This window comes from Hypanus sabinus, chromosome 18 (genome assembly GCF_030144855.1).
Source record: "Hypanus sabinus isolate sHypSab1 chromosome 18, sHypSab1.hap1, whole genome shotgun sequence".
NCBI lineage: Eukaryota > Metazoa > Chordata > Chondrichthyes > Myliobatiformes > Dasyatidae > Hypanus > Hypanus sabinus.
In genome coordinates, this window is record NC_082723.1 from 39,607,369 (window position 1) to 39,631,829 (window position 24,461).

Sequence of the window (24,461 nt, forward strand, 5' to 3'; positions counted from 1 at the left end):
CTTTTGCCTGGATAATGAAGGCTATTGTTCTGGACATTGAAAGTTCATTTCAGCATCATAGAAGTTCAAGTATATAGAAAAAAGATGAAGAGTCCGGGATCATCACAACATAGAAAGAGGCCCTTCAGCCCATCTAGTCTGTGCCAGCCTATTTTTCTGCCTAGTCACATCTACCTGCACCTTGACCATAGGCCTCTCATCTACTAATTAATAAATCAATTATGCATTATGTGAAAGAGCTGATTTGCCACAACTTCTTCTCAAGCTTGTAGTGTGCTGTGGTAGTTCACGTGCTGAATGCCATCCACCAAGTCCCTTGAGTAATAAGGACACTGTTGGCTTTCAATTACTAATTTCAAGTAATTCATTTATCAATAATTCATTTTATTACAAACAAACAAAGTGCACATAAATTTACCCAGTACATTTCTACACTCTGGAAGCAGGACTGCATGTGTCTATGGGTGAATTACCCATCTTTTGTTTCAACATTTTTTTTTAAAAGATTTTTCTTTTAAAAGATTAACTTTACTTATCACATGTATGTTGAAACATACAGCAAAGTCCATTTTTTCATCAAATTAAATCAACGGTGACTGTGACATGTTTGCAAGTGTCACCATTCTCCCGGATTCAGCATAGCACATATATAAAGTATTAAGGAAGTATGGGGAAATGCTTATCCCAGTCTTCACATATGTCACCTTCAGAGGCTGTAAACTCTCAACAGAGTATATCCCAATGCTCCCTTCATTGGAAGTCTAATTGAATGAGCACGGGGGGAGGGAGCTTTATCTGGCCCATGCTGTAGCTCCTCTGGCAGAGCTTGAGAGACAAAGTAAGAGAAGGTTTTACTCTGTATCTGACCTACAAATGCAACAGACGTGTGAGTGATGTGTAGAGATACACAAGGAGGAGCTACTCCTACACCAATCACCCTTTGCACAACAGTAGGTGATGAAGAAAAGGCAAAGAAGGATTTCAATTCAGGATTGGTTTGCTCTCACAGGGGGTGAAGAAGATAAGAGTTTAATGCTGCATGATTTTAACTTCCAGTTCCACTAAGTCCAGATTCCACGTCAACTGTTGTCATCGTTAGGGGAATCCTTCAGGTTCCGGAACTCATCCTCAAGTTGCTCCAAGGTTTTCCCTTTGGTTTCAGGAACGCAGAAAGCAGTAAATATTAGAGCGAATATGGATATCACACAGAAGAAAAAGAAGGGTACAGACAGTCCAAAGGATTTCTGAAAAAGAGTAGTTTTCAGTTAACTTTCAAAGTTCAAAACAAATTTATTATCTAACTCATATGTCACCAAATGCAACCCTGAGATTCATTTTCTTGTGGGCATGCTCAATAAATCCATAATAGAGTAAGATCACATCAACTTGAGCCTTCAACCAGTGGTGCAAAAGACAAAAAGAAAGAAATAATAATACTAAATTATGCCAGCTGGTGGCGTAGTGGCATCAGCGCTGGATGTTGGGGCGAAAGGTCCTGAGTTTGAATCCCGCCGGCTCCCTTGCACACTTTCCATCTGCGCTGGGTTCAGTTTCGAGCTAGCAACTCAACCTCACAAAAAAAAACTTGGAGAATGCTACAGAAATACCACATGATGAGCAATCACCAATCATATTGGTGCAAAAAGTTTGTCGTGACAGCTTCCTGATGACTCCACCAGGAGTTAAGGGCATTATTCTTCTTCTGGATAGGTACATGGAGCTTAGAAAAATAGAGGGCTATGGGTAACCCTGGGCAATTTCTAAAGGAAGTACATATTCGGCACAGCATTGTGTGCCAAAAGGCCTGTATTGTGCCATATAAATAAATAAATAAGCAAAATTATCTGGACAAGAAAAAAGTCTGCAGATGCTGGAAATCCAAGCAACACACAGAAAATGCTGGAGGAGTTCAGCAGGCCAGGCAGCATGTATGAGAAAGAGAACAGTCGATGTTTCGAGTCTTGACCATCCAGCAGGACTGATTGCCCTGGACTTTCAGGCGGATTTGGTAAGGTGCCAGACAGTAGTTTAAACAAAATTAGTTAATCCTCTATGATCTAGTAAATAAAGAGTATTGTAGGGAAAATAGGTCATTTTAGGGTAAAGTGGATGTGTCTCATGGGCTAGCACAACATTATATGTAATAACCCTGGCAAGAAATGTTGACATTTCATTGTGTTTGTCCCTCAAATCAATCTGATGAATCTTTGTTTCATTCCCTCTATTGCAAGATTATTCTTCCTTAAATAGAGAGACTGGATCTTTCATAAAGTTGTAGGGGAGTTCTCCCTGGGCTCTGTATGGCTGCAGTGAAATATCTTCACCATTACAGTACATGGGACTAGGTGTTCTATGACCAAGTTTGCTGTTAATACGAAGCAGGGTGACAACCTGAGTTTGAGGACAATGCAGAGAGGCTTTAAGGGAATATGGACGGGCTAAGTCAGTGGGTAAGGATATGCCAGATCTGATATATTGCGGCAAAATTTTGAAGTAGATATTGTGTTAAATTGGGAAAGGTTTAAAGCTGTTGTTCTTCGAAGTTCAAACTCAGATGATCAAAGCATGTATACTGCCTTGAGATTCATTTTCTTTTAGGCACTTAAAGGAAAATAAAGAAATGTGATAGAATTTATGAACAACTATAAATAACAAAGACAAACCACCAATGTGAAAAGAAGATAAATTGTGCAAATAGTTTTTAAAAGCAATTAAATAACACTGAGTTGTAGAACCCTTGAAAGTGAGTCTTTAGGTTTGAAGTCAGAGCAATCTCGATGTTCCTGCACAGAAACATACAAAGGCCAAGCAGCAGGAACATCCGGCAAATAGGAAGGCAAATGCTCTGTTGGCCTTTATTGCAAGAGCACCTGAGAGTCTGCAGTGAAGACACATTACTGCAGTCATTCAGAGCCCTGGTGTGACCACTCCTACAACTTCATGGACAGATCCAGTCTCTCTACCAAAGGCAGAATAAACTTACAACAGAGGGAATGAAACAAAAGTTTGTAAAGTTGATTCCAGGGACGAAAACCCATTGAAATGAATAAAGTTCATGCCAGCTTCGCCAGGTGAGCATGTTGAGATAATGCAGTGGTTAGCACAACGCTTTACAGTATCAGCGACCTGGTTCAATTCCTGTCCTGTATGTAAGGAGTTTGTACGTTCTCCCCATGACCGCGTGAGTTTCCCCCGGGTACTCCGGTTTTCTCCAATAGTCCAAAGATCGACCGGTTGGTAGATGAGTTGGTCATTTTAAATTGTGCAGTGATTAAATGGTGGATTTCAGGGCTGCACAGCTCAAAGGGCCCGAAGGGCCTTTCTGAACTGCATCTCAATAAATAAATAAACAAACCAAACCAGGGGTCACATCCTAAGAGAAGGGAATGGCTGCTCACGACTGGGAAGAGAAGATACTTACTCATGCAGCAAGTGAGCTGTGTGGGCTGCCAGTAATCAAGCTTGGAAGATTTTTGGATATTCAGAGGATCAATGTGTATAGAATTTTTCTCCATGGTCAGGAGACAAAACAAATCCCAGAAACCCATGAATTCAAGAGAAGGTGGATTCCTCATGGTTACATTAGGACAAACAAACCTTCACTGGCAGGAACCACTTTGTAATGATGAAAGCTGTGATATAACTGACGATGACACACAGTCCCGACGTCAAACCACGGACTTTAATTGGAAGAATCTCCGACATCAACAGCCAAGTTACTGGTCCCCAGCCGAGGGCATAGCCTATGTAAAGGTGAAAAGGAGATATAAGTATTTAGTCACAACAAGGCAACTGGCAAAGCTCTCTTGTGGATAGGATGGGGAAAAGAGGTCAAATAAGAATGTGAAAAGATTTTTTAGAAACAAATGAGAAACCATTAATGCAATGAAGCCATTTCTGTGGACGTTTCTCACCCCAAACACCATTTCCTTTTTACTGAATCCCTGCTTTTAACACTGACCCCTCATCTCCTTGTGAGAAACTTGCCTTTAACTTATAAATGCAGCTTACCTCTGCTAAGTGCAACGTTCTTGTGATTTAACCCTTTATTCTGGTTATAGCAAACACAGCTTATTATATTAATGATGCTACCTCACTATTCCACCAAGCACTATCAGGTAAATGCCACTCCAAGAAGCGAGGGATGTAAAAGACAGGAAATTATCGGCTAATTAGCCTGACTTCAGTGGCCAGGAAGGTGTTGGAGTCCATCATTAAGGATGAGGTTTCGGGGTATTTGGAAGCACAAGATAAAACAGGCCAAAGTAAGCGTGGTTCCCTTAAGGGGAAATCTTGCCTGACAAATCTGTTGTAATTCTTTGAAGAAACAAGTAAGATAGTTGCTTACTTGGATTTTCAGAAGGCCTTTGAGAAGGTGCTGCACCTGAGGCAGCTAAACTAGATGAAAGCCCATGGTATTACAGGGAAGATACCAGCATATACAGCAGATTGGCTGGCTAGTGTAGGCATAGAATGGAAATAAAGGGTGCCTTTTCCAGTTGGGTTTCTGCAGGGGTCGGTGTTGGGTCCGCTACTTCTCAATTTATATGTTAATGAGCTGGATGATGGAACTGAAGTCTCTGAGGACAAGTTTGAGGACGATACTAAGACAGGTGGAGCGGCAAGGAGTGTTGAGGGAGCAGGGAGTCCAAAGAAGGATTTCAACAGAGTGGGTGAAAGGGCAAAGAAGTGACAGATGGAATACAGTGTAGTGAACTGGATGGTCATGCACTTTGGCAGAAGAAATAAAGGTGTAGACTAATTTTTTAAATGGGGAATGAATTAAAAATCACTGGTGCAAGGGGGCTAGAGAGTCCTTGAGCAGGATTCTTTAAAGGTTAATTTACATGTCAGGCTAGTAGTAAGGAAGACAAATGCAATGTTAGCACTCATCTCAAGAAGACTAGAATATAAAAGAAAGGAAATAATGCTGAGGATTTATAAGGCACTGGTTAGACACTTGGGCTATTGTTATTGGCTTTGCACAGCCGATCAAATAAGAATGTGATAGCATATTGAAAGGCCGAGATAGAGTGGACATGGAGGGGATATTTCCAATTGTGGGAAATTCCAGGTCCAGAGAGCACAGCCTCAGAATATGAGGAACCCTTTTAGAACTGAGAAGAGGAAGAACTTACTTAGCTGGAGGGTGGCGAATCTGTGGAATTCATTGCCACAGGCAGCTGTGGAGGCCAAATCCGTGGGAATATTTAACGCAGAGATTGATAGGTTCTTGATTAGTATGGGCGTCAGAGGTTATGGGGAGAAGGCAGGAGAACGGGGTTGAAAGAAAAAATGCCCTGATCAAATAGCGTTGCAGACCCGATGTGACAAATGGTCTCATTCTGCTTCTATGTCTTACAGTAGGTACAACATAGATCTGGCATAAAGTAAAACTTCCTCTGCAGACCCCTAAATAAAACACTTGCAATCTGACTTACCAAATATGTAAACCATGATGCTGATGAGAGGTATGAGGGTTAACCATTTTTCTGTGTTGGTCTGAAAGAGATGCTCGACAGGAAAGTGACCACTCTCCACAGTACTAACGTTGGTTACATTACTTCTTATCTCATTTACTTTGACGTAGACTCCAAAAGTCAGTGTTGATATAAACATAATTATACCTGGTGCGAGAAGGAGAAGGAAAAAATGAGCGTCCTTGCAGTTTACAGTGATTCAAGACCTGTTTAACAAAAGCCCCCACATTGAGAAGTACAGCAATTTAATAAAATGTTTAATTGGTATAGAAAGCCATTCAGCACAACACAAGCTCAAATCCCACTCTGAGAAGTTGAAATGACATTGAACTTTCAGGTAAAGAAAAGCAAAGCTAATGACTTATCATAAAAACACGCAAGATTCACTTGTGTATCTCCATCATGTGGTTCATAGCCATTTGTGTGTCCAGTCCCACACCAGCACTGTTGATTCAGCTGACCTCTGACGTGATCTAGAGCCATTGAATTAGTGTCATACTATCAATAACCCAACAATAAATGCCATCCTTGACAGGAAAACCTGGTTTCCCAGAGTCTCTCAATTACCTCCCCCAGTTCTGAAGCCACCAGCTCTATTGTTCCCTGGCAACTTTGATCCAAGACCCATTCGTATTCTATAGGACCATGAGGGTCACACCTAAGCCAGTCTTCACAGACATTCCTATTGATGGATTATGAACAAGTTTGCTTCTTTTCATTAGAAGAAAGAAGTCCTTTCTAAATCCTAGCTAACTCAACACAGACCAATGATGGAGCTGGATCCCCTTCTCTGTTATCATTGCTACCGCATCTGTTCATGCACCATAGAAGAAGCCAAAACAATTTCACTTTGAACCTTTAAAGTTCTTTTCCTATTATACCTGACGCAAAGAGAAGTTTCCGTCTTCCAGCTTTGTCCATTATCCAGGCTGCAATCGACACGGACACCAAGCGAATGGCACCCACCAGTACTGCATCATAGGAACCTTTCTAACAGAAATATCTCCGTCAGTGTGCAGAACAGGAAGTGGGAAGAGAGGGAAAGAGGAGGGAGGTAGAATAAATTCAAAAGGTGTCTTTCCTTTAGCAGAGGGTAAAGATTTAAAGTAAATGGTTGAAGTCATGGAGAAGGGATGAAAGAATGATTATCACCTGGGATGAGGGGTCTGGAGTTCTGCCTAAGAGGCAGAAATTCTCATAACATTTAGGTAGTACTTGGATGTGTGCTTAAAGTGCACTAACTGCTGCAAGATGAGATTTCTGTAATTCTCTTTACGTACATTTTAGGTTTTCTTCGTACTCCTTCCATCTGGCAGCATTCTGGGCAAAGGCGTGACTTTTGTGTTCTTTGTTTCATTTCTCAACTATGATATTAGACTGCTTTTCTTCCCCACAAGTGAAAACATTCCAGACCTACATCATCACACCTCCATTAGGTCCTGTCTCTCTGTGCATTTTCAAGTGTAAAGAGCCTCAGGAAATCAGCTTTTCCTGATATTTGCAACTTTCGGTCCAATTCCTCATTTTTGCTGTTACTTTGACAACTTTTGTCTGCATCTTATCTCAAGCTTTCCCTCTCTTCTTTCTGCAGACAATGGCACAGAAGACTTGCATCTGGAGGGCAGCAGTTAGGGACAGTGGGAGATGAACAGGTCCTGGGAACAGAGCAAGCTCTGTGTTTGGGTAGTGTTGGTGACAGAGTTGCTACTTACCAGAATTACAGCTGTACTATCAAAGATGAGCTGCATATTGATCAGTATGGGAGTGATTCCACTGAGCTGCTGAAACACCCTCATTACGACGGTAATCAGCATGGGTTTGTAGACAAAGGCCTGGCGGAGATCGGTACATGACACTTTTTTCACCTGTCGGAGTCAAAGAGCCACAATCTCAGATTGGAAGGAAAGGGAAAGAGACAGAGTTTGCCTTTGTACAGCACTGAAGTACTTTCACAGTATTAGAAAACAAGATAAACTACAGACAATGACTAGAATGCAGAAATAATAATGAGATAAATGATTGAATAATCCAATGGATTGATGTTTTTCCAGGAGAATTCACATACAGTTTAACATGTGACACTCCCTCAATCAAGCTCACTGACGCCAGCATTGATTGTGAATCTTTGATGTGGGACCTTACTTTCTGTCTCTTGGCATCGCTCTCCCCATTGAGCCAGTGCTGATTCAATTTCTTTGAGATATTTAAAAAAATTTGGGTGAAGAATATACTGATTCCTTCACAGTTCTCTGAACAAAATAAAATCTTAACGTAGAATCAATGCCTATCAACCGAGGAGGTCTCACTCCATCCACATTATCCAAGCTTCCTTGTGATTTGTCAGTGGTCCCTGCTGTGGGAATAAACTCTCCTCATTGACAATTGTGCTCACAGATCAGCCAGGAATTCACTGAGTGCTGGACACTAACTGCCTAAACCATGTTTCTACATTCCACTGTGAGCTTGGAATTCTTTGTGATGGGAGTGAGTGGGAAGGGATCTGGAATGTCTACACTTTGTTGAGTGAATGTTGGGATAAAGCGACTGATGATTGCCATGGTGTCTCTGCTTCTGCTGGCAAGACAGAAAGACTTTCCACTTACGTTCCCATCCAGAGCCTCCTGAATCTCCCTGTACTCCAGCAAGTAATTAAAATCCGAGCCCCGGAGCCACATGAGTGCTTGAACAGCTTCACTGTCGCGGTCTTTGGAGACTAAATAGCGAGGGGATTCCGGCATGAAGCACAAAATAATGACCAATACTACTGGTATAATTGTCCCAACTACCGCCAGCCAACGCCAGGATAGGGCCAGGTCTGGAAAAGAAATGAAGGACTCCTGTTAGTGTTCTTTTCCCCAAAGAAATTGCAAATAAATAACACTTCCATTCCATTATAATTTCAATTCTTTTCCATCTATTCCCAATGGGCCAAGCCTTTCCCACCCTCTTCCAGTGCACATAATCCCAGTGGGAGACAGGAACAGGAATTGGCTGATTATACCTCGTGCTGTTTTTACCATTCATTAATATCTGTGGTATTACTTCATAATCCCCCCCCCCATCATTTCAAATAAGAATCAATCCATCTTGGAGCTATCATCAATGTTCAAAGGAGAGCAAAGATTCTCAAGTTTTGTTTTCTGTTCCACTTCAGAGATTTCTTTCCTTCTGCCCCTTTTTGAACCCATTCTCCAATCATAGACATTGATCTATTGATACGTATCTTGGCATCTCTGTCTAAATTCTCCATGCCTAGTGATGGACACGTCAAAATTGAAAATTATTAGCACCTTGCGCATAAAGAGTCTTTCCTAACCAGTTAATTTCCTGTCCTGAATCATAATTTGCCCTGAATCTCATGAACAAGAACTTTAGTTAAAACTATCAATGAGTGAATTTATCAAATGCCCTCTGGAAGTCCCCAGGGATTACTTCTTAAAGATTCTTTTTCTCCCCACTTCAGTCATGTCTTTGGACAATTCAGTCAGTTTTCTCAGCAGGAGATATCCCTTCCCTCCCATATTTTAGAATCCCAATGGATTAAGCCTTTCCCATTCACTCCCAATGTACGGAATTCCTCACCCAATGCATAGAGCAGAAGTGATCCACAGACAAGCATAAACTGTGGGGTAGAGCCCAGTCTTCCTCTCAGCTTGGCCACTGATATCTCAGAAATGTAGACCTGCAGGAGAGAAAGGGTACGTTTAATAACCTACTGACCAGAAGACTTGGTGGGAGATGTGTGGAACAGACGGTTCCATGGGGGACACACTGAAACTCAAGAGAAGTAGCTGCACATTAGTTTTAACGCCTGTGCTAGCAGCCTCACAAAAAGGAGAGCTGAATGTGTGAGTCTCTCCCTGCCAGTACACAGCCTCTCCAACAGCAAGCCTCATGTAGTGCCTCCTCGTTGGTGACACACTGAAACTCAACTCCTTTCAGACTCAGGCTGGACGGAGAGGAGGTCTGTCCGCTGCACACATAGCACGCAGGCCCTCCGATGTGTGGACATGCCCTAGTCCTCGTGAACCAGATCCTCAGCTATGGGTAAATAGCTCCACTGTCTTGTGGGCAGCCTTGGGAGACACAAAGGCTACGGAAGTAAACCCAGACAGCAAATCTGGAGTGGAGCCCCTAAGGCAGCTGAATGTTATTGAACATTCTTCTGGCAGCTCCTGCAGCCAGGCTGCTACCAAGCATAATGATTCATAAGCTTTCCTTTGGAATACACCGGTGAGGCCGTGGGGAGGATATTTTGACAACCGGGCATCTCAGGGTCTGCATACTTTCTGTCCAGGCTTGGGTCCTGGAGAACTCACTCCAGTGATCTATCGATTATCCTTCAAGACAAACGAATGCCATTGTCAGACTGAGCACAAAATCTACACTGACACATCTGTACTGTCGAGGGAATACAAAACCACTGGAGGGATAGTCTTTGCACAAGGCCACTCTGTCAGAGGGACAGTACTAAGGGAGTGTCGCACTGTCAGAGGGGCAGTACTGAGGGAGTGTCACACCGTCAGAGGGACAGTACTGAGGGGGTGTCACACTGTCAGAGGGACAGTACTGAGGGAGTGCCGCACTGTCAGAGGGACAGTACTAAGAGAGTGTCACACTGTCAGAGGGACAGTACTAAGAGAGTGTCACACTGTCAGAGGGACAGTACTGAGGGAGTGTCGCACTGTCAGAGGGACAGTACTGAGGGAGTGTCGCACTGTCAGAGGGGCAGTACTGAGGGAGTGTCACACCGTCAGAGGGACAGTACTGAGGGAGTGCCACACTGTCGGAGGGACAGTACTGAGCGGGTGTCACACTGTCAGAGGGACAGTACTGAGGGAATGTCACACTGTCAGATGGACAGTACTGAGGGAGTGTCATACCGTCAGAGGGACAGTACTGAGGGAGTGTCACACTGTCAGAGGGACAGTACTGAGGGGGTGTCACACTGTCAGAGGGACAGTACTGAGGGAGTGCCACACTGTCAGAGTGGCAGTACTGAGGGAGTCCCACGCTGTCTGAGGGACAGTACTGAGGGAGTTTCACACCGTCAGAGGGACAGTACTGAGGGAGTATCACACCGTCAGAGGGACAGTCCTGAGAGAGTTCAATTCCCGCTGTGGTCTGCAAGGAGTTGGTACATTCTCCCCGTGACTATCTGGGTTCATACTGAGTGCTCTGGCTTTCTCCATATTCCATAGATATATAGGCTGGCGGCATTTTATGTTGGCACCAGAAACTGGCTCAATCCTCACTGATTAGGTTACACAAATGGTGCATTTCCCATTGAATGTTTTGATGCACATGTGCCAAATAAAGATAATCTCTATCTCATCTCTTTCTCACTCTCAGATTTTTCTGTCTCTTTAGCTGTGCAAGATCAAAATACAAAGACAAGGAAGTTTGCAGATGCTGGAACTCCAGAGCAACACACAGAAAGTGCTGGAAGGCAGCACCTGGAGAAGATCTGCCGATGCTGCCTGGCCTGCTGAGCTCCTCCATCAAAATACAAAGGTTGAATTTGTGTTTTCAGGGACTTGGCAGAAAGTTATCCTTTGCTAACTTACCGGGATGGAGCTAGCTGCCATTCCCCCCGCGAATCCAGTCAGTGCACGGCCAACATCAAGCATCCAAATGGCCTGAGCACTGCCCATTAAGACAAATCCCAAGGCCGATGGCACAGTGGACACCATAATGGTCAGTTTGCGACCCAGTAAGTCATTGAAGAACATGGCACTGAGGCCCCCCAGTGCGGTCCCCAAGGTGAAGACAGACTGTGAAAAGAAATGTTTGGCACCAGGGTCACAATGTGAACATTGGAAAAGAAGATTTTGTTCAAAAGACAGATTGTTGAGGTAACTCTTTCGATGGCTCAGGAAATGTTATTCTAACAGATAACAAAATTTTGACATTGGTTTTATCTCAGCATACCAATTGACATCAGTATTTTAGAACGAGATTTTACTTTATTAAACGGGGAGAAGGTTCAAACATCATAAGTGTAGAGGGAACTGGAAGTCCTTGTGCAAGACTCCCAGAAAGTTAATTTACAGGTCGAGTCTGTGGTAAAGAAGGCAAAAGCAATGTCGGCATTTATTTCAAGGGGAATGGAATATAAAGCAAGGAGAGAATGCTGAGCTTTATGAGACACCAGTCAGGCCGCACTTGGAGTACCGTCAACAGTTTTGGGCCCCATATCTCAGAAAGGATGTATTGTCATTGAAGAGAGTCCAGAGGGCATTCACGGGGATGATTCTGGGAATGAAAGGGTTAACATATGAGGAGTGTTCGGCAGCGTTGGGCCTGTACTCACTAGAATTTAGAAGAACGCCGGCGGGGTGGGGGGGAGGTAATCTCATTGAAACCTACTGAATGTTGAAAGCACTAGATCGGGTGGATGTGGAGAGGATGTTTTCTATGGTGGGGCTATCCAGAACTATAGGACACAGCCTCAAAATTAAGGATTGACCTTTCAGAACAGAGGTAAGGAGGAATTATTTTAGCCAGAGAGTTGTATATCTGTAGAATGCTCTGCCACAGGTTGTGGTGGAGGCCAAGACTGTACGTATATTTAAGGCGAAAGTTGATTTGTTTCCTGATCCGACAGGGCTTCAAAAATATGGTGAGAAGGCAGGTGTATGGGGTTGAATGGGATCCGGGATCAGCCATGGTGGAATTGTGCAGCAGACCTGATGGGCTGAATGGCCTAATTCTCCTATTTCTTATGGTTTACAGTCCAGGTGATCCAGGTTCCATTCATGACACTGTCTGTGAGGAGTTGTATGTTCTCCCACTGACTGCATGGGTTTCCTCCTAATGCTCTAGTTTCTTCCCACACTTGAAAGACGTACCAGTTGGTAGGTTCATTAGTTATTGTAAATTGTCCCATGATTGGACTAGGATTAGATTGGGGGAATTGCTGGCCGGCATTTCTCAAAGTGCTGGAAGGGCCTATTCTGCACTGTATCTCAATCAATAAATCAATCAATCATGAACTACACAGACTAGATACAGAGTACAACTTCTCCTTCAATGTCTCATTAATCATTGGCATGGCAAAGATAACACAGGCTAGATGCAAATTAGAGCTTCCCCTATCCTGTCCCATCAAACATTCCTGACTGCAGAGTGAAGTCCCCTTTGTGATCATCGTCATGAGCTCCTACCTCAAACAGCGATGCTGATCGGGTATTCATTTGAAGGTTCGGGTTTGGAGAATGTTCCAGTTCTGGGACCACAGGGGAAGTGTAGACCATTGCATAACCAAAGCTTACATTTCCCAAGACTGCTGTGAATACAGCCAGAAACATCCGCCTGTTGTTGACTTTCCTGCAAGGAAAAAGTAAATAGGTCTCTCAGTTGGCAGTAAAGCACTGGATCTTCAACCTTCCTATTCCAATCCATCTCCAGGATTTATACCACCATGTACACCTGTCCTGGGGTTTCTTTAAGTGCATGCAAGTCAATTGCATGAGCCACTCATTGTAACAGGTCATCTTATCTGTCAACACTCTCCAGTAAATTCTCCTGTGCCTCATACTGAATTGTAAATGACTATTTTATATTCTTTGCCCTGGTTTTATACACCCACTTCCTGTACGTCCCACTCGGTAGTTATCTCATTTTGGATGCTGTTGAGGGGGTGACCTGACAGAGGACGGCCACGGCGATCGGGTCTCTGGCACTGAGCCTAGTTCTGCGGTGCAGAAGGGAGAGAAGAAGATGTGGACTTCCTGTACCCACACTTCCTATACATCTATTTGTCAGAGCCTTGCATCACCTCAAAGATCTCTATTAGATATTCTAGTGGTCATTTATTGAGGAAGTATTGCCGATCTGCGATCTTTCCCAACCTCTTGATTCCAGCAAGAAATCTGCAAATTATTTTTACACTCTAGAACCTTTCAATTCTCTTTTTAATAGCAAGACTAGAATTCTACTTACGATTTCACAAGTGTGCTTTCCCCAAATGATCAAGTTCCCTTCATAATCACCTCTCCAGAAATGAACCCAATTGCACAGCTGCATCATTATCACAAGGGACTTCTGTCCCCTTCCCCAAGTACACATAGTTTCCAAGGCACACATGGGCTCTCTGGAGCCCTTACTGAGATGTCACCTCACCCTCACCTACACCGTCAGCCACGACCACCAGAAAGTTTACTTCTGCCAGTATTCTTCAGTCAGCTCAGACTACCTTATTGGTTAATTTCAGATTTTTATCTGGATAGAGAAATGGGGAAGCACAGTATTTCTGCTGGATTTTTACTTCATATTTCCTTACAATGTAGTAGACCATAAAGACACAGGAGCACAATGACAGCTTGATCCTTCAAGTTTGCTTCACCATTCCACCAAGCCTTATTTATTACTAGATAATTGGGTGACCCATTGGGGCATCCTTTGATAGAAAGGTAGTGCAGTCCGATGTGATGTCCTTTGGAAATTAAAGAAGAAAAACTCCGTTTATTAAAGAAGAAAGATGTGTAGCAAGATAAATATAGCTCATCCTCATTTAATGAAGGACACTTTTGATGACAACACCATCACACTGAGCATGGGGGACCCCCAGGACTGTGTGCTCAGTCCACTGCTGTTCACTCTGCTGACCCATGACTGTACTGCAACACACAGCTCGAACCACATCATCAAGTTCGCCGATGACACAACTGTGCTGGGTCTTGGGTCTCATCAACAAGAACGATGAGTCAGCATACAGAGAGGAGGTGCAGTGGCTAACGGACTGGTGCAGAGCCAACAACCTGTCTCTGAATGTGAACAAGAGATGGTTGTTGACTTCAGGAGTGCAGGGAGCCACCACTCCCCACTGAACATCCAACGGCTCCTCGGTTGAGATCGTTAAGAGTACCAAATTTCTTGGAGTTTACCTGGTGGAGAATCTCACCTGGTTCCTTAACACCAGCTGCACAGCAAAGAAAGCCCAGCAGCGTCTCTACTTTCTGTGAAGGCTGAGAAAAGCCCATCTCCCACCCCCCCCCCCCCATCCTCATCACATTCCACAGAGGCGGTATCAAGACTATCCTGAGCAGCTGCATCACTGCCTGGTTCGGGAATTGCACCGTCTCGGATCTCAACAGTTAGTGAAATCAGCTGAGAAGACCATCGGGGTATCTCTTCCTGCTATTACAGACATTTACACCACACCCACAAATCTAACAGTATTGTGAAGAACCCCACACACAAACCTTTCTCCCTCCTGCCATCTGGCAAAAGGTATCAAAGCATTCGGGCTCTCACAACCAGTAGTGCAACAGTTTCTTTCCCCCAAGCCATCAGACTCCTCAATACTCAAGGTCTAGACTGACATCTACAACAATTACTATTATATTGCAATTTGTCCTCCACTGTGCTGATTGTCTTATTAACTATTGTATTGCCCTGCACTGCTTTGTGCACTTTATGTAGTCTTGTGCAGGTCTGTAGTCTAGTGCAGTTTTATGTTGTTTTTACGTAGTCTACTGTAGCCTTGTGTTGTCCCACATAGTCTAGTGTAGTTTTATGTTGTTTAATGTTGCACCATGGTCCTGGAGGAATGTTGTTTCGTTTTTACTGTGTACTGTACCAGCAGTTTATGGTCAAAATGACAAACTTTACTTGACTTCTGGTTGATCTGCCACCCTTCAAGAATACTGCAAGCCTCTCCTCCTTTGTCTCTTCTTCTCTCATCTTTTTTGCCCTGACTCTTTGATCCTGGAGTCATGTGGCTCTGGCCTCATCCGATTCTTGTTCTCTCCCTCTCCTTGCCGCTTCCCGACGACGTGTGGCGTTATCTCTTGACCATAATGTCCCCCTTCTCTTTCTACGCGGCATAATTAGTTTTTTCCCCTAATGCTGCATAGAGAGTAACACCAACACCTCCAGGATGCTGACTTTCCGCGACGATGCGGTTGGCGCTATCCGAAATGGATGCACAGCCCTGCCCGCGTGCGCATGCGTCGTGAGGCGCTGCTGGTGCCGGCCGTGCGCATGCGTCATGGTGTGGCGGCGCGGTTTCCATGGGAGCTGAAATCGGCTCGGGTCGTGGAAAGCGGGGCCTGGTGATTGACGAGTGAGCGATTTTATACGAATATACGACCCTGAACTTCGCATGCATTCTGTATGTTAACGCATTTTAAGTCGACTTAGTCAAAAAAAGTGCCGCTAATTGGAGGTCACAAACAGAACATGAGAAGATTTATAGATTCAACCCCATTTTCCTGTCTTGTAACCTTTGATGACCTTGTTAACCGAAAGCCTATAAATATACCCAATGACGTGGCCTCCATGGACATCTGTAGCAATAATTTCCATAGACTCACTACACTCTGGCTAAATTTTTTAAAAAGTTCCTTCTTATCTCTGTTCTCAAGTTGTGCCCTCAGGACCCAGACCCCACGAGCATAGGAAACATCCTCTCCACCTCCAGTCTATCTAAGCCTTCCACTATTTGACAGGTTTTAATAAGGTCTCCCCTCATTCTTATAAACTGCAACGAGTACAGGCCCAGAGCCATCAAATACTCTTCATACATTAACCCTTTCATTCTGGATCATTCTACAGTCATTCAGCCCAGTGAGTCTATGACAGCCATTAGAACAATTTCAATAGGAACATTTAATGTCAGAGAAATGTGTACAATATACATCCTGAAATTCTTTTTCTTTGCAAACATCCTCGAAAACAGTGCCCCAAAGAATAAATGACAGTTAAATATTAAAACCCCAGAAACCCCCCTCCAGTTCCTCCTCCCATATATAAGCAACAGCAAAGCAATGACTCCCCACCAGCAAAAAAGCATATGCACCCTCCACTGAGCACTCAAGCATACAGCAAAGACACAGACTTTTACTACTCGTTCACCCAGTAATTTGACGTACCACAGGCACTCTCTGTCTCTAATAAGGGAAAAAGAGGTGACCCCATTTCACAGCGAGAGGGGAGACATAACAAAACAACTCGCTAATATACAGTGTTAAAAGTCTGTTGCGGACTTCCGGTAAGATAGCGATTGTTTAGTTGCTCCAAACTTTTGCTCCGTTATTCTTCTTACCTTTGCACTATATGTCTCCCTTCTTAAACCTTAGTTAGGTATTTTATTAGTTCTGTTTTACCTGCCTGCAAACACATCTATCTTATAATGGCTACCAAAAGTACTAAAACCGGGAAAAAGGAAACTTATACGGCTTTGCCGGCTGACATCGCTGTTCTGGAACAACATCAGCAAGGTACTTTAATGGATTTTAGAACTGAATTTAGAACTTCTTTCAACCAGCTGAATGTCAAATTGGATCAGATTAATGCTAGAGTGGATGAACGTGCTGAACATTTATCTTGCATTGATGTAACTTCTGGAAATTTAAAACGCCGTGTTCAATATCTTGAAACTCTCTGTTCCAACCTGGAGGAGAAGAATAGTAAACTTTTTTCCAAAATGGTGGGTCTTGAAAATTGGAGCAGACATTGCAATCTACAAATTCTTGGTTTGCCAGAGGCCACTGAAAAGGGCTCTCCCGTTGAATTTTTTTCTAAGTTTCTCTGTGAGATTTTCGGGAAAGAATTTCTTCAGACTCCACCTGAGCTTGAAAGGGCACACAGGATCTATGTTCCTCGAGCAATTCTGGGTTCCCGCCCACGGCCGATTATTTTATGCTTTCATCAATACCAGGTGAAAAACCGTTTGATGATGGAGGCACGCTGCAGAGGTACTTTTGCTTTTCAAAATACAGTCATTCGTTTTGTGGAGGATTTTGCCCCCCAGGTTCTGAAGATACGTGCTGAGTTTAAAGGTGTAATGAAAGTGCTTTTTGATCGCGGATTCAGACCCTCTCTCCGAAATCCAGCCGATCTTCGAATTACACTTACTACTGGAGATTATAAGTGGTTTAAATCAGTGAAGGAGGCTGAGGCATTTGTTGGAAGTCTTCCAGCCACCTCTTCTTCGGAACCGGCCTGACCTTCCAAAATGGTTGATAGTACTTCTCGAAGTAAAACTATTTTTTCTGAACTCAGAGTTTACTTGAATAATTCAGTCATTATCTATTGAAACTCGAAGGGCTGTAGTCAATCTCCCCCTGGACTTGGTGCGTTTTTTCTAAATAGATAATTTAAGTTTAATGTTTCCCCGCGAACTTTTAGATTTTACCTGTGTAATCTATTTTATTTTTGTATAACCTTATCTATAGAGAACTCCAATTGTCTTTAACTTGTTTTGGAGGTTTGGAGTTTTTATTGAAGGCCTCCCTGTTGGTTGATTCATAGTTTAAGTTTTGCTTTTTTTTCTGTAAATGGCTGATAAGGACTCTCTTTGAATTTTATAATTTCCCCCTTTTCTCCCTCCCTTTTTTTTCTTTTAATCTTTTATAATTTTTCGCGGGTAGGTTAGTTTTAGTTTTCCTCTGATTTTCTTTGTATTAAGTTTTATACTTATGTTGAAGTTGTTCCTATTTGTAATTCTGTTTTCTAGTGCATAAATTAGCTATTATTTGCTATATTATTTATACGGAACTTTTGTTAATGACACAGAACTGTAAGTCATACTTGGGTTAATTTTTTTGGTAGAGCTAGCTGCTTTTTTAGGTTGCCGTCTAATTTTGGGTTACAGGGGGGTGGGTTCTCCTGTTCCAACACTACTCACTGTTTCTTTTGTTTTCCTTTGTTATTCAGGACATGTCTCTGTTTTGATTCTACAGATCTATGTTTACATTTTTGCTCCCAGACTGTTATTGTACTGCTTGATTTTTTATATGCTTGCTACCTTCTATACACTAACAATTGATAATGGTTAAATTTGTGAGCTGGAATGTAAAGGGATTGAATCATCCTGTTAAAAGAAGGAAGGTCTTCTCGCATATTAAACAACTCAAAGCTGACATTGCTTTCTTTCAAGAAACTCATATTAGTTTTGATAATTCTCGGCTTCTGTCAAAGTGGGCGGATCAGCATTTTCATTCATCCTTTGCTGCCAAAGCTAGGGGGGGGTCTCCATCCTTATTAATTCAAATATTCCTTTTGAACTCCATAATAAGATATCTGATACAAATGGCCATTTTATTATTGTTTCTGGTAAATTATACAATACTAAAGTTGTACTAGCAAACCTGTATGCTCCCAATTTTGATGATGTTAATTTTTTTGAATGTTTTTTCTCCTCACTACCAGATTTAAACTCATACTCTCTTATACTGGGTGGCGATTTGTTACTAGACTACCTACTAAATCTGCCTTAGCTATTCACTCTTTTCTCTCTAATTATGGTATCTCTGATATATGGTGTTTCCTTCATCCTACTGAGAGAGATTATTCTTTTTTTTCACATGTTCACCATACCTTTACTAGAATTGACTACTTTTTAATCGATAATCAACTTATTCCATTTGACTATTCTTGTGACTATCAGAGTATACCGATTTCTGACCATGCCCCAATTACTTTGTCTTTAAATTTTCCTGGTCTCCCTCAGAGGAATAAACACTGGCATTTTGACTCGACTTTATTATCAGATGATGATTTTCTAAAATTTATTAAGGATCAGATAATCTTTTATTTTAATACTAATACATCATCTGAAATGTCATCTAGATTGTCTGGGATGCCATTAAAGCATATTTGAGGGGTCAAATAATCTCCTATACAGCAAATCTCAATAGAAAGTCCTGTGCAGATTGATTAGACCTCATTAATCAGATTAAAGAATTGGATCAACTGTATGCTCAAACTAAGAATCCTGAATTATACAAGAAGCGTGTAGAACTTCAAACTAAATTTAATCTTCTGTCTACTCAACCTGTCGAACGCCAACTTCTTGAAAGTAAGAGTCGCTTCTATATTCATGGTGACAAATCTGGTAAATTTCTAGCCAATCAGCTGAGATGTTCCAAAGCCAAACAACATATTACAAAGATCCGGAAGGAGAATGGAGACTTTACATTGGATCACTTAGAAATCAATGACGCATTTAAAAATTTCTATTCTCGACTTTATTCCTCTGTATCTTTGAATGACAATATCTCTGTTGATCATTTTTTTAAAATAATCTGAATATTCCTTCGCTTTCATCTGATTTTAAAGCCAAACTTAATGCGCCTATATCATCAGAAGAAATATCTTTTGCAATTTCTGCATTGTCTTCAGGGAAATCTCCTGGACCTGATGGGTTCCCCATAGAATTTTATAAATCATTCTCTTCACTTCTTTCTCCTCAGTTATTCTCAGTATTACCTGACTCGTTTAATTACGGTAAATTGCCACCCTCTTTTAATGAGGCATCTATTATTCTTTTATTAAAAAAGGGTAAAGACCCAACAGAGTATTCATCGTATAGGCCATCAACATTAACATCAACATTCTTTGCTTAATGTTGATGTTAAAATCTTGGCCAAAGTTTTGGCTTATAGATTAGAAACTGTTATTCCCTCTATTATTTCTGATGATCAAACTGGTTTTATTAAAAACTGTCTTCCTTTTTTTAACATTCGGTGTTTATTTAACATTTTATATTCACCTCCAACTGGGATTCCTGAATGTGTTATTTCCCTCGATGCGGAGAAAACATTTGATCGTATAGAGTGGAACTACCTTTTTGCAGTTTTAGAAAAATTTGACTTCGGTCAAAGTTTTATCTCTTGGATCAAATTGCTGTATTTGTGTCCTACTGCCTCTGTTTTGACTAATTTTCAGAAATCCCAGTTATTTAACCTCAAACGTGGCACCCGTCAGAGATGCCTTTTAAGTCCCTTTCTCTTTGATTTGGCTATAGAACCTTTGGCGATAGCATTTCGAAATTGTCCTGAATTGACCGGGATTTGGAGAGGGGGTGATGAGCATAAAGTTTCTCCTTATGCTGATGACTTATTACATTTTCTTTCAAATCCATCTACATCCTTACCTCCAATGTTTTCACTTCTTGATCAGTTTAGCCAGTTCTCTGGCTATAAACTTAATTTACATAAGAGCGAACTTTTCCCAATTAATAAGGAAGCACAAGAATTAACATTCCGTGATCTCCCTTTTAAAGTAGTTCATAATCAATTTACTTATCTTGGGATTAGTCACAAAGAAGTTTAAAGATCTCTTTCGTAAAAATTTTGCCAATCTTTCATATACTATAAAACAGAGTCTGTTACAATGGTCACCTCTATCTATGTCTTTGGTAGGTCGTATTAATGTTGTTAAAATGTATGTTCTCCCTAAACTTTTATATTTATTTCAATCAATCCCAATTTTTATTCCTAAATCTTTTTTTGATTCCTTAGACTCTATTATTTTGTCATATCTGTGGAAGAATAAGCGCCCTAGAATTAATAAAGTTTATCTCCAAAAATCTAAAAAAGAGGGTGGTATGGCTTTACCTAACTTTCGTTTATATTATTGGGCAGCCAATATATGCTGTGCTACCTTTTGGTCTTTTCTCCATGGCCAACCCGAGTGCCCTAATTGGGTGGCAATGGAGTTGAGTTCCACTAAAGATTTATCTATCTCTGCACTTCTTGGCTCTGTACTCCCTAGTAGTTTGTCCAGATTAATAGTTAATCCTCTTGTTAGACACACTTTGCGTATATGGGCTCAGTTTAGGAGATTTTATGGTTTCCATGGTTTTTCCTTTTCTAGCCCTATCTTACATAATCACCTTTTTTTTACCTACTACGTATGATTGGTATAGGAAGGGCATTAGACATTTTGAAGATCTTTTTATTGATAATTGTTTCGCATCTTTTCAACAGCTCTCTGCTAAGTTCAATCTGCCCAATGCTCATTTTTTTAGATATCTCCAAATTAGACACTTTATTAATCCTTTAATTCCTAACTTCCCTGAAATACCTGAGAAAAATGTTATGGATTTATTTCTTTCTATTAATCCACTAGATAAAGGTTTAATATCATTTATTCATGATAAATTAGCATCTTTACGGCGTGCCCCTGTGGATAAAATTAGAATGGCTTGGGAGCATAATTTAAACATCTCCTTATCTGATGAGACTTGCGACTCGATTCTCAAATCGGTTAATTCAACCTCTCTTTGTGCTCGCCATTGCCTTTTACAGTTTAAGATTGTTCATAGAGCCCATATGTCTAAATCTAAACAATCTCGATTTTACCCTAACATTAGTCCTCTCTGTGATAAATGCAAAAGGGGCGAGGCCTCTCTTATTCATATGTACTGGTTTTGTCCTAGCTTGGAGAAATTTTGGAAAGATGTCTTCATAACGTTATCTTAAATTCTGAATCACCACCTAGAACCTAACCCTTTAATTGCTTTGTTCGGTTTTTTGGGTGAGACAGATTTACGTCTGAGTTCAACTAAGTGTCGAATATTATCTTTTGCTTCTCTCCTGGCTAGACGTTTAATCCTCCTTAGATGGAGAGATGTTGCCCCGCCCACGAATTATGCTCAATGGCTTAACGATATTATGTCCTGGTTAGACCTTGAAAAAATTCATTATTCAGTTCTTAATTCGGATACGAAGTTCCATAAGGTCTGGGGACCTTTTATTGAGTATTTTCATAACCTTCCTCTTAATTAAGGTTTTTTTTTTCAGTCCCTTGCTTTCAGCTCCTTTTTTTTGGTAGTAGGCATTAATATCTTCTGTTGCTAAGTGTATTTACAGTTTTGGGGGTTTGAATGTCCTGATTTATATTCTCTATATTGTGTTGTGGTTGGTCTGGAGTTCTTTTTTGTTGCAGGGCTTGGGAAGGATACTAATTTTACATGTCTTCAATTTGGGTACTTTCTCAATTATCTTCTTTTGTATTATATTATTATTGTATGTTTATTTTTGCACTGTATTAATGTTCTTCATTTCAATCTGGGTTTTTTATCTGTAGCAATGTAGAAAATGTATTAAAAAACTAATTTAAAAAAAAGTCTGTTGCATTGCTTTTTCCAAGCTCTGTGCCCAAAGAACTTGGGTCTCTGGGCACACAGCCACCAGTCAGTTTGCTGCTTTCGACCTTCCCTGTACTCCCACGACACATTAGGTGGAGGCACCGGCCTCGAATCCGCCCGCCTCCAGAGCCACGAAAATCCAGCTCCCTGAAAGCACACTAATCTTCCAGGCCACGTCCTGTCATGAGACCCTGAGAATGGGTCCCATTTTTTTGCTCTAATGTCTCCTGCATTTGGGCAGGTACTGAATTTTGTCTGGTGCTGCTTATGTGAAAGCAGACAAGGACATTTTACAACATCAAAATGCAAATTCTTACTCCTTTCCTACTAAATATCCAGTTTAAACAATAAACACAACATTTACACAAAGCTTATTTTAACTTCAGCTTTGCTTAATTTCATCTGATTTAAAAAGCTTAATTCCAGCTCTTACCCTGTTTGCGGTTCCTGTTCTCTTTCAATATCACGGAAAGTGTTATACTGTGGAGGAGAAGCTTTCATGATCGATGCATTCCTCATGATGGGATGGAGTGGAGTTCCTCTTGGTTCCTCACTGGGCTTTTATTCTGTCCTTTCTTCTGCGGGTTTCCTCTTTACTGAATTTCACCACTTGTTGAAATGACTCATCTTGAATAGCTGCTACAGAATTCATTTCCTGGACTTTTTTTTTGTCATTTGACCAGGATTTCCATATTGAAGTCAGCCCATGGGTGGTGGTGGGGGCGGGGGGACTTAAACCAGCAAGTAGACCTTGGAGACAATCAGTAGGAGGAAAATGGGAAAGTCAGTTTTACAGGTCTGGTTTAAACAGGTGTTACTGAAGTTGGGTGGTTCATAGATCAAGAAATACCTGGCTTCGAGTCTGCAAGCTTCATGGCCATTTGCCCCGCTGTCTGATAAACTGAGACATAGGCTTTGGGCCTACTCCACTGCTCCAAGATTCGGGTCTATGGACTTACTTTCGTTCTGAATGCTGTTGCTTGTTTTTATTGTTTGCATGATGTGTGTGTGTGTGTGTGCGTGTGTGCGCCCGTGTTTCTTCACTCTCTCTGTGCACATTAGGTATTGGTCTTTTTTCAAATTGGAATCTTTTGGGTATCTTGTTTTATGGCTGCCTATAAGCAGACAAATCTCAAGGTTGTATAATTTATACATACTTTGATAATAGATCTCTTTGAACTTGAAGGATCAGTGTAGAGAAATTCATCTCAGTCAAGAGGTTGATGAACCTGAAGATCTCATTGAACCTTATTGAACATTGAAAGGATAGATAGAGTAGATGTGGAGAGGATGTTTCCTATCATTCATCTGATCATACATGCACATAAACAAACAAAACAGCGCTTTTTCGCACCATGGTACACCCACAAGCATATTTCGCACACAGCACAGAAAATAAAATATTATCAAAACTATATTAATAAAATATAATTCAAAATGAATGTAGTGCACGGCACAGGTAAACTGTAAACAGCTTGCTGTCCTAGTGACGGGACCTCAGTGGCAGCTGGGTATTCAGGGCAGTAAACATCTTGTTGTCCTAGTGACGGGACCTCAGTGGCAGCTGGGTATTCAGGGCAGTAAACATCTTGTTGTCCTAGTGATGAGACCTTGGTGGTGACAGGGTAATCATTACTCTCACAACCTGAGGGAATAAGCTGTTACCCAGTCTGGCAGTCCTAGTCCTGATGCTCCTGTACCTCCTTCCTGACTGTAGTGAATGTGGGATGGGTGGTAGGGTTACCCAACAATGCTTCACGCTTTTTGTCAACAATACTCTTTGTAAAAATCACAAATGGTGGGGAGCGATAACTCACTTTCTTCCGGTCAAGATAGTGCCAGCGAACGACGATTCCTCAGGTGACATCTTCCAGATAGTCAATCATTTCAGTTTTTCTACATCTTCTTGATCTTTTTATCTTAATTTTGTTTTTGAAACTGTTGGAGCCTGGGACTTAGTCTGTAACTCGACTGAGTGAGCTAGCACTCTGCTGTTCCCAAGAAAACTCCAGGAGAGAAATGTGAGCACAAGCTACCACGAGGAGACGCTCAGAAACGAGACAAGGGGGCATGACCAACTACATTTCTCACTGATTAAA

At 41.6% G+C, this 24,461-nt stretch overlaps 1 protein-coding gene across 3 annotated transcripts; it reads right to left on the reverse strand.

The window, feature by feature from the left end:
* Positions 1-884: 884 nt before the first annotated feature.
* slc2a6 (solute carrier family 2 member 6) lies at positions 885-23,055 on the reverse strand. Of its 3 annotated transcripts, none has more exons than XM_059994224.1 (10): positions 22,796-23,055; positions 12,647-12,809; positions 11,048-11,254; positions 9,063-9,162; positions 8,084-8,295; positions 7,193-7,345; positions 6,362-6,470; positions 5,442-5,627; positions 3,598-3,743; positions 885-1,244 (listed from the first exon to the last, which is right to left on the reverse strand). In XM_059994224.1, the coding sequence occupies exons 1-10, from the start codon at positions 22,879-22,881 to the stop codon at positions 1,080-1,082; spliced, it is 1,527 nt and encodes a 508-aa protein (XP_059850207.1). In that variant the 5' UTR covers positions 22,882-23,055; the 3' UTR covers positions 885-1,079. The 3 variants fall into 3 exon arrangements, with proteins under 3 accessions (XP_059850207.1, XP_059850209.1, XP_059850208.1); XM_059994226.1 differs by lacking the exon at positions 22,796-23,055 and adding an exon at positions 15,355-15,418; XM_059994225.1 differs by lacking the exon at positions 22,796-23,055 and adding an exon at positions 15,096-15,391.
* Between the last annotated feature and the right edge of the window lie 1,406 nt (positions 23,056-24,461).

Bases quoted from the DNA above. Each gene is read 5' to 3' on its own strand.
- slc2a6 (XM_059994224.1), bottom strand. From the start codon at position 22,881: ATGAGGAATGCATCGATCATGAAAGCTTCTCCTCCACAGTATAACACT. The intron at 11,255-12,646 runs GTAGGAGCTCAT...TTCTTTTCACAG, and splicing joins GATCAGCATCGCTGTTTGAG to TCTGTCTTCACCTTGGGGAC. The intron at 3,744-5,441 runs GTAAGTCAGATT...ACCTTTACATAG, and splicing joins CATCATGGTTTACATATTTG to GCTATGCCCTCGGCTGGGGA.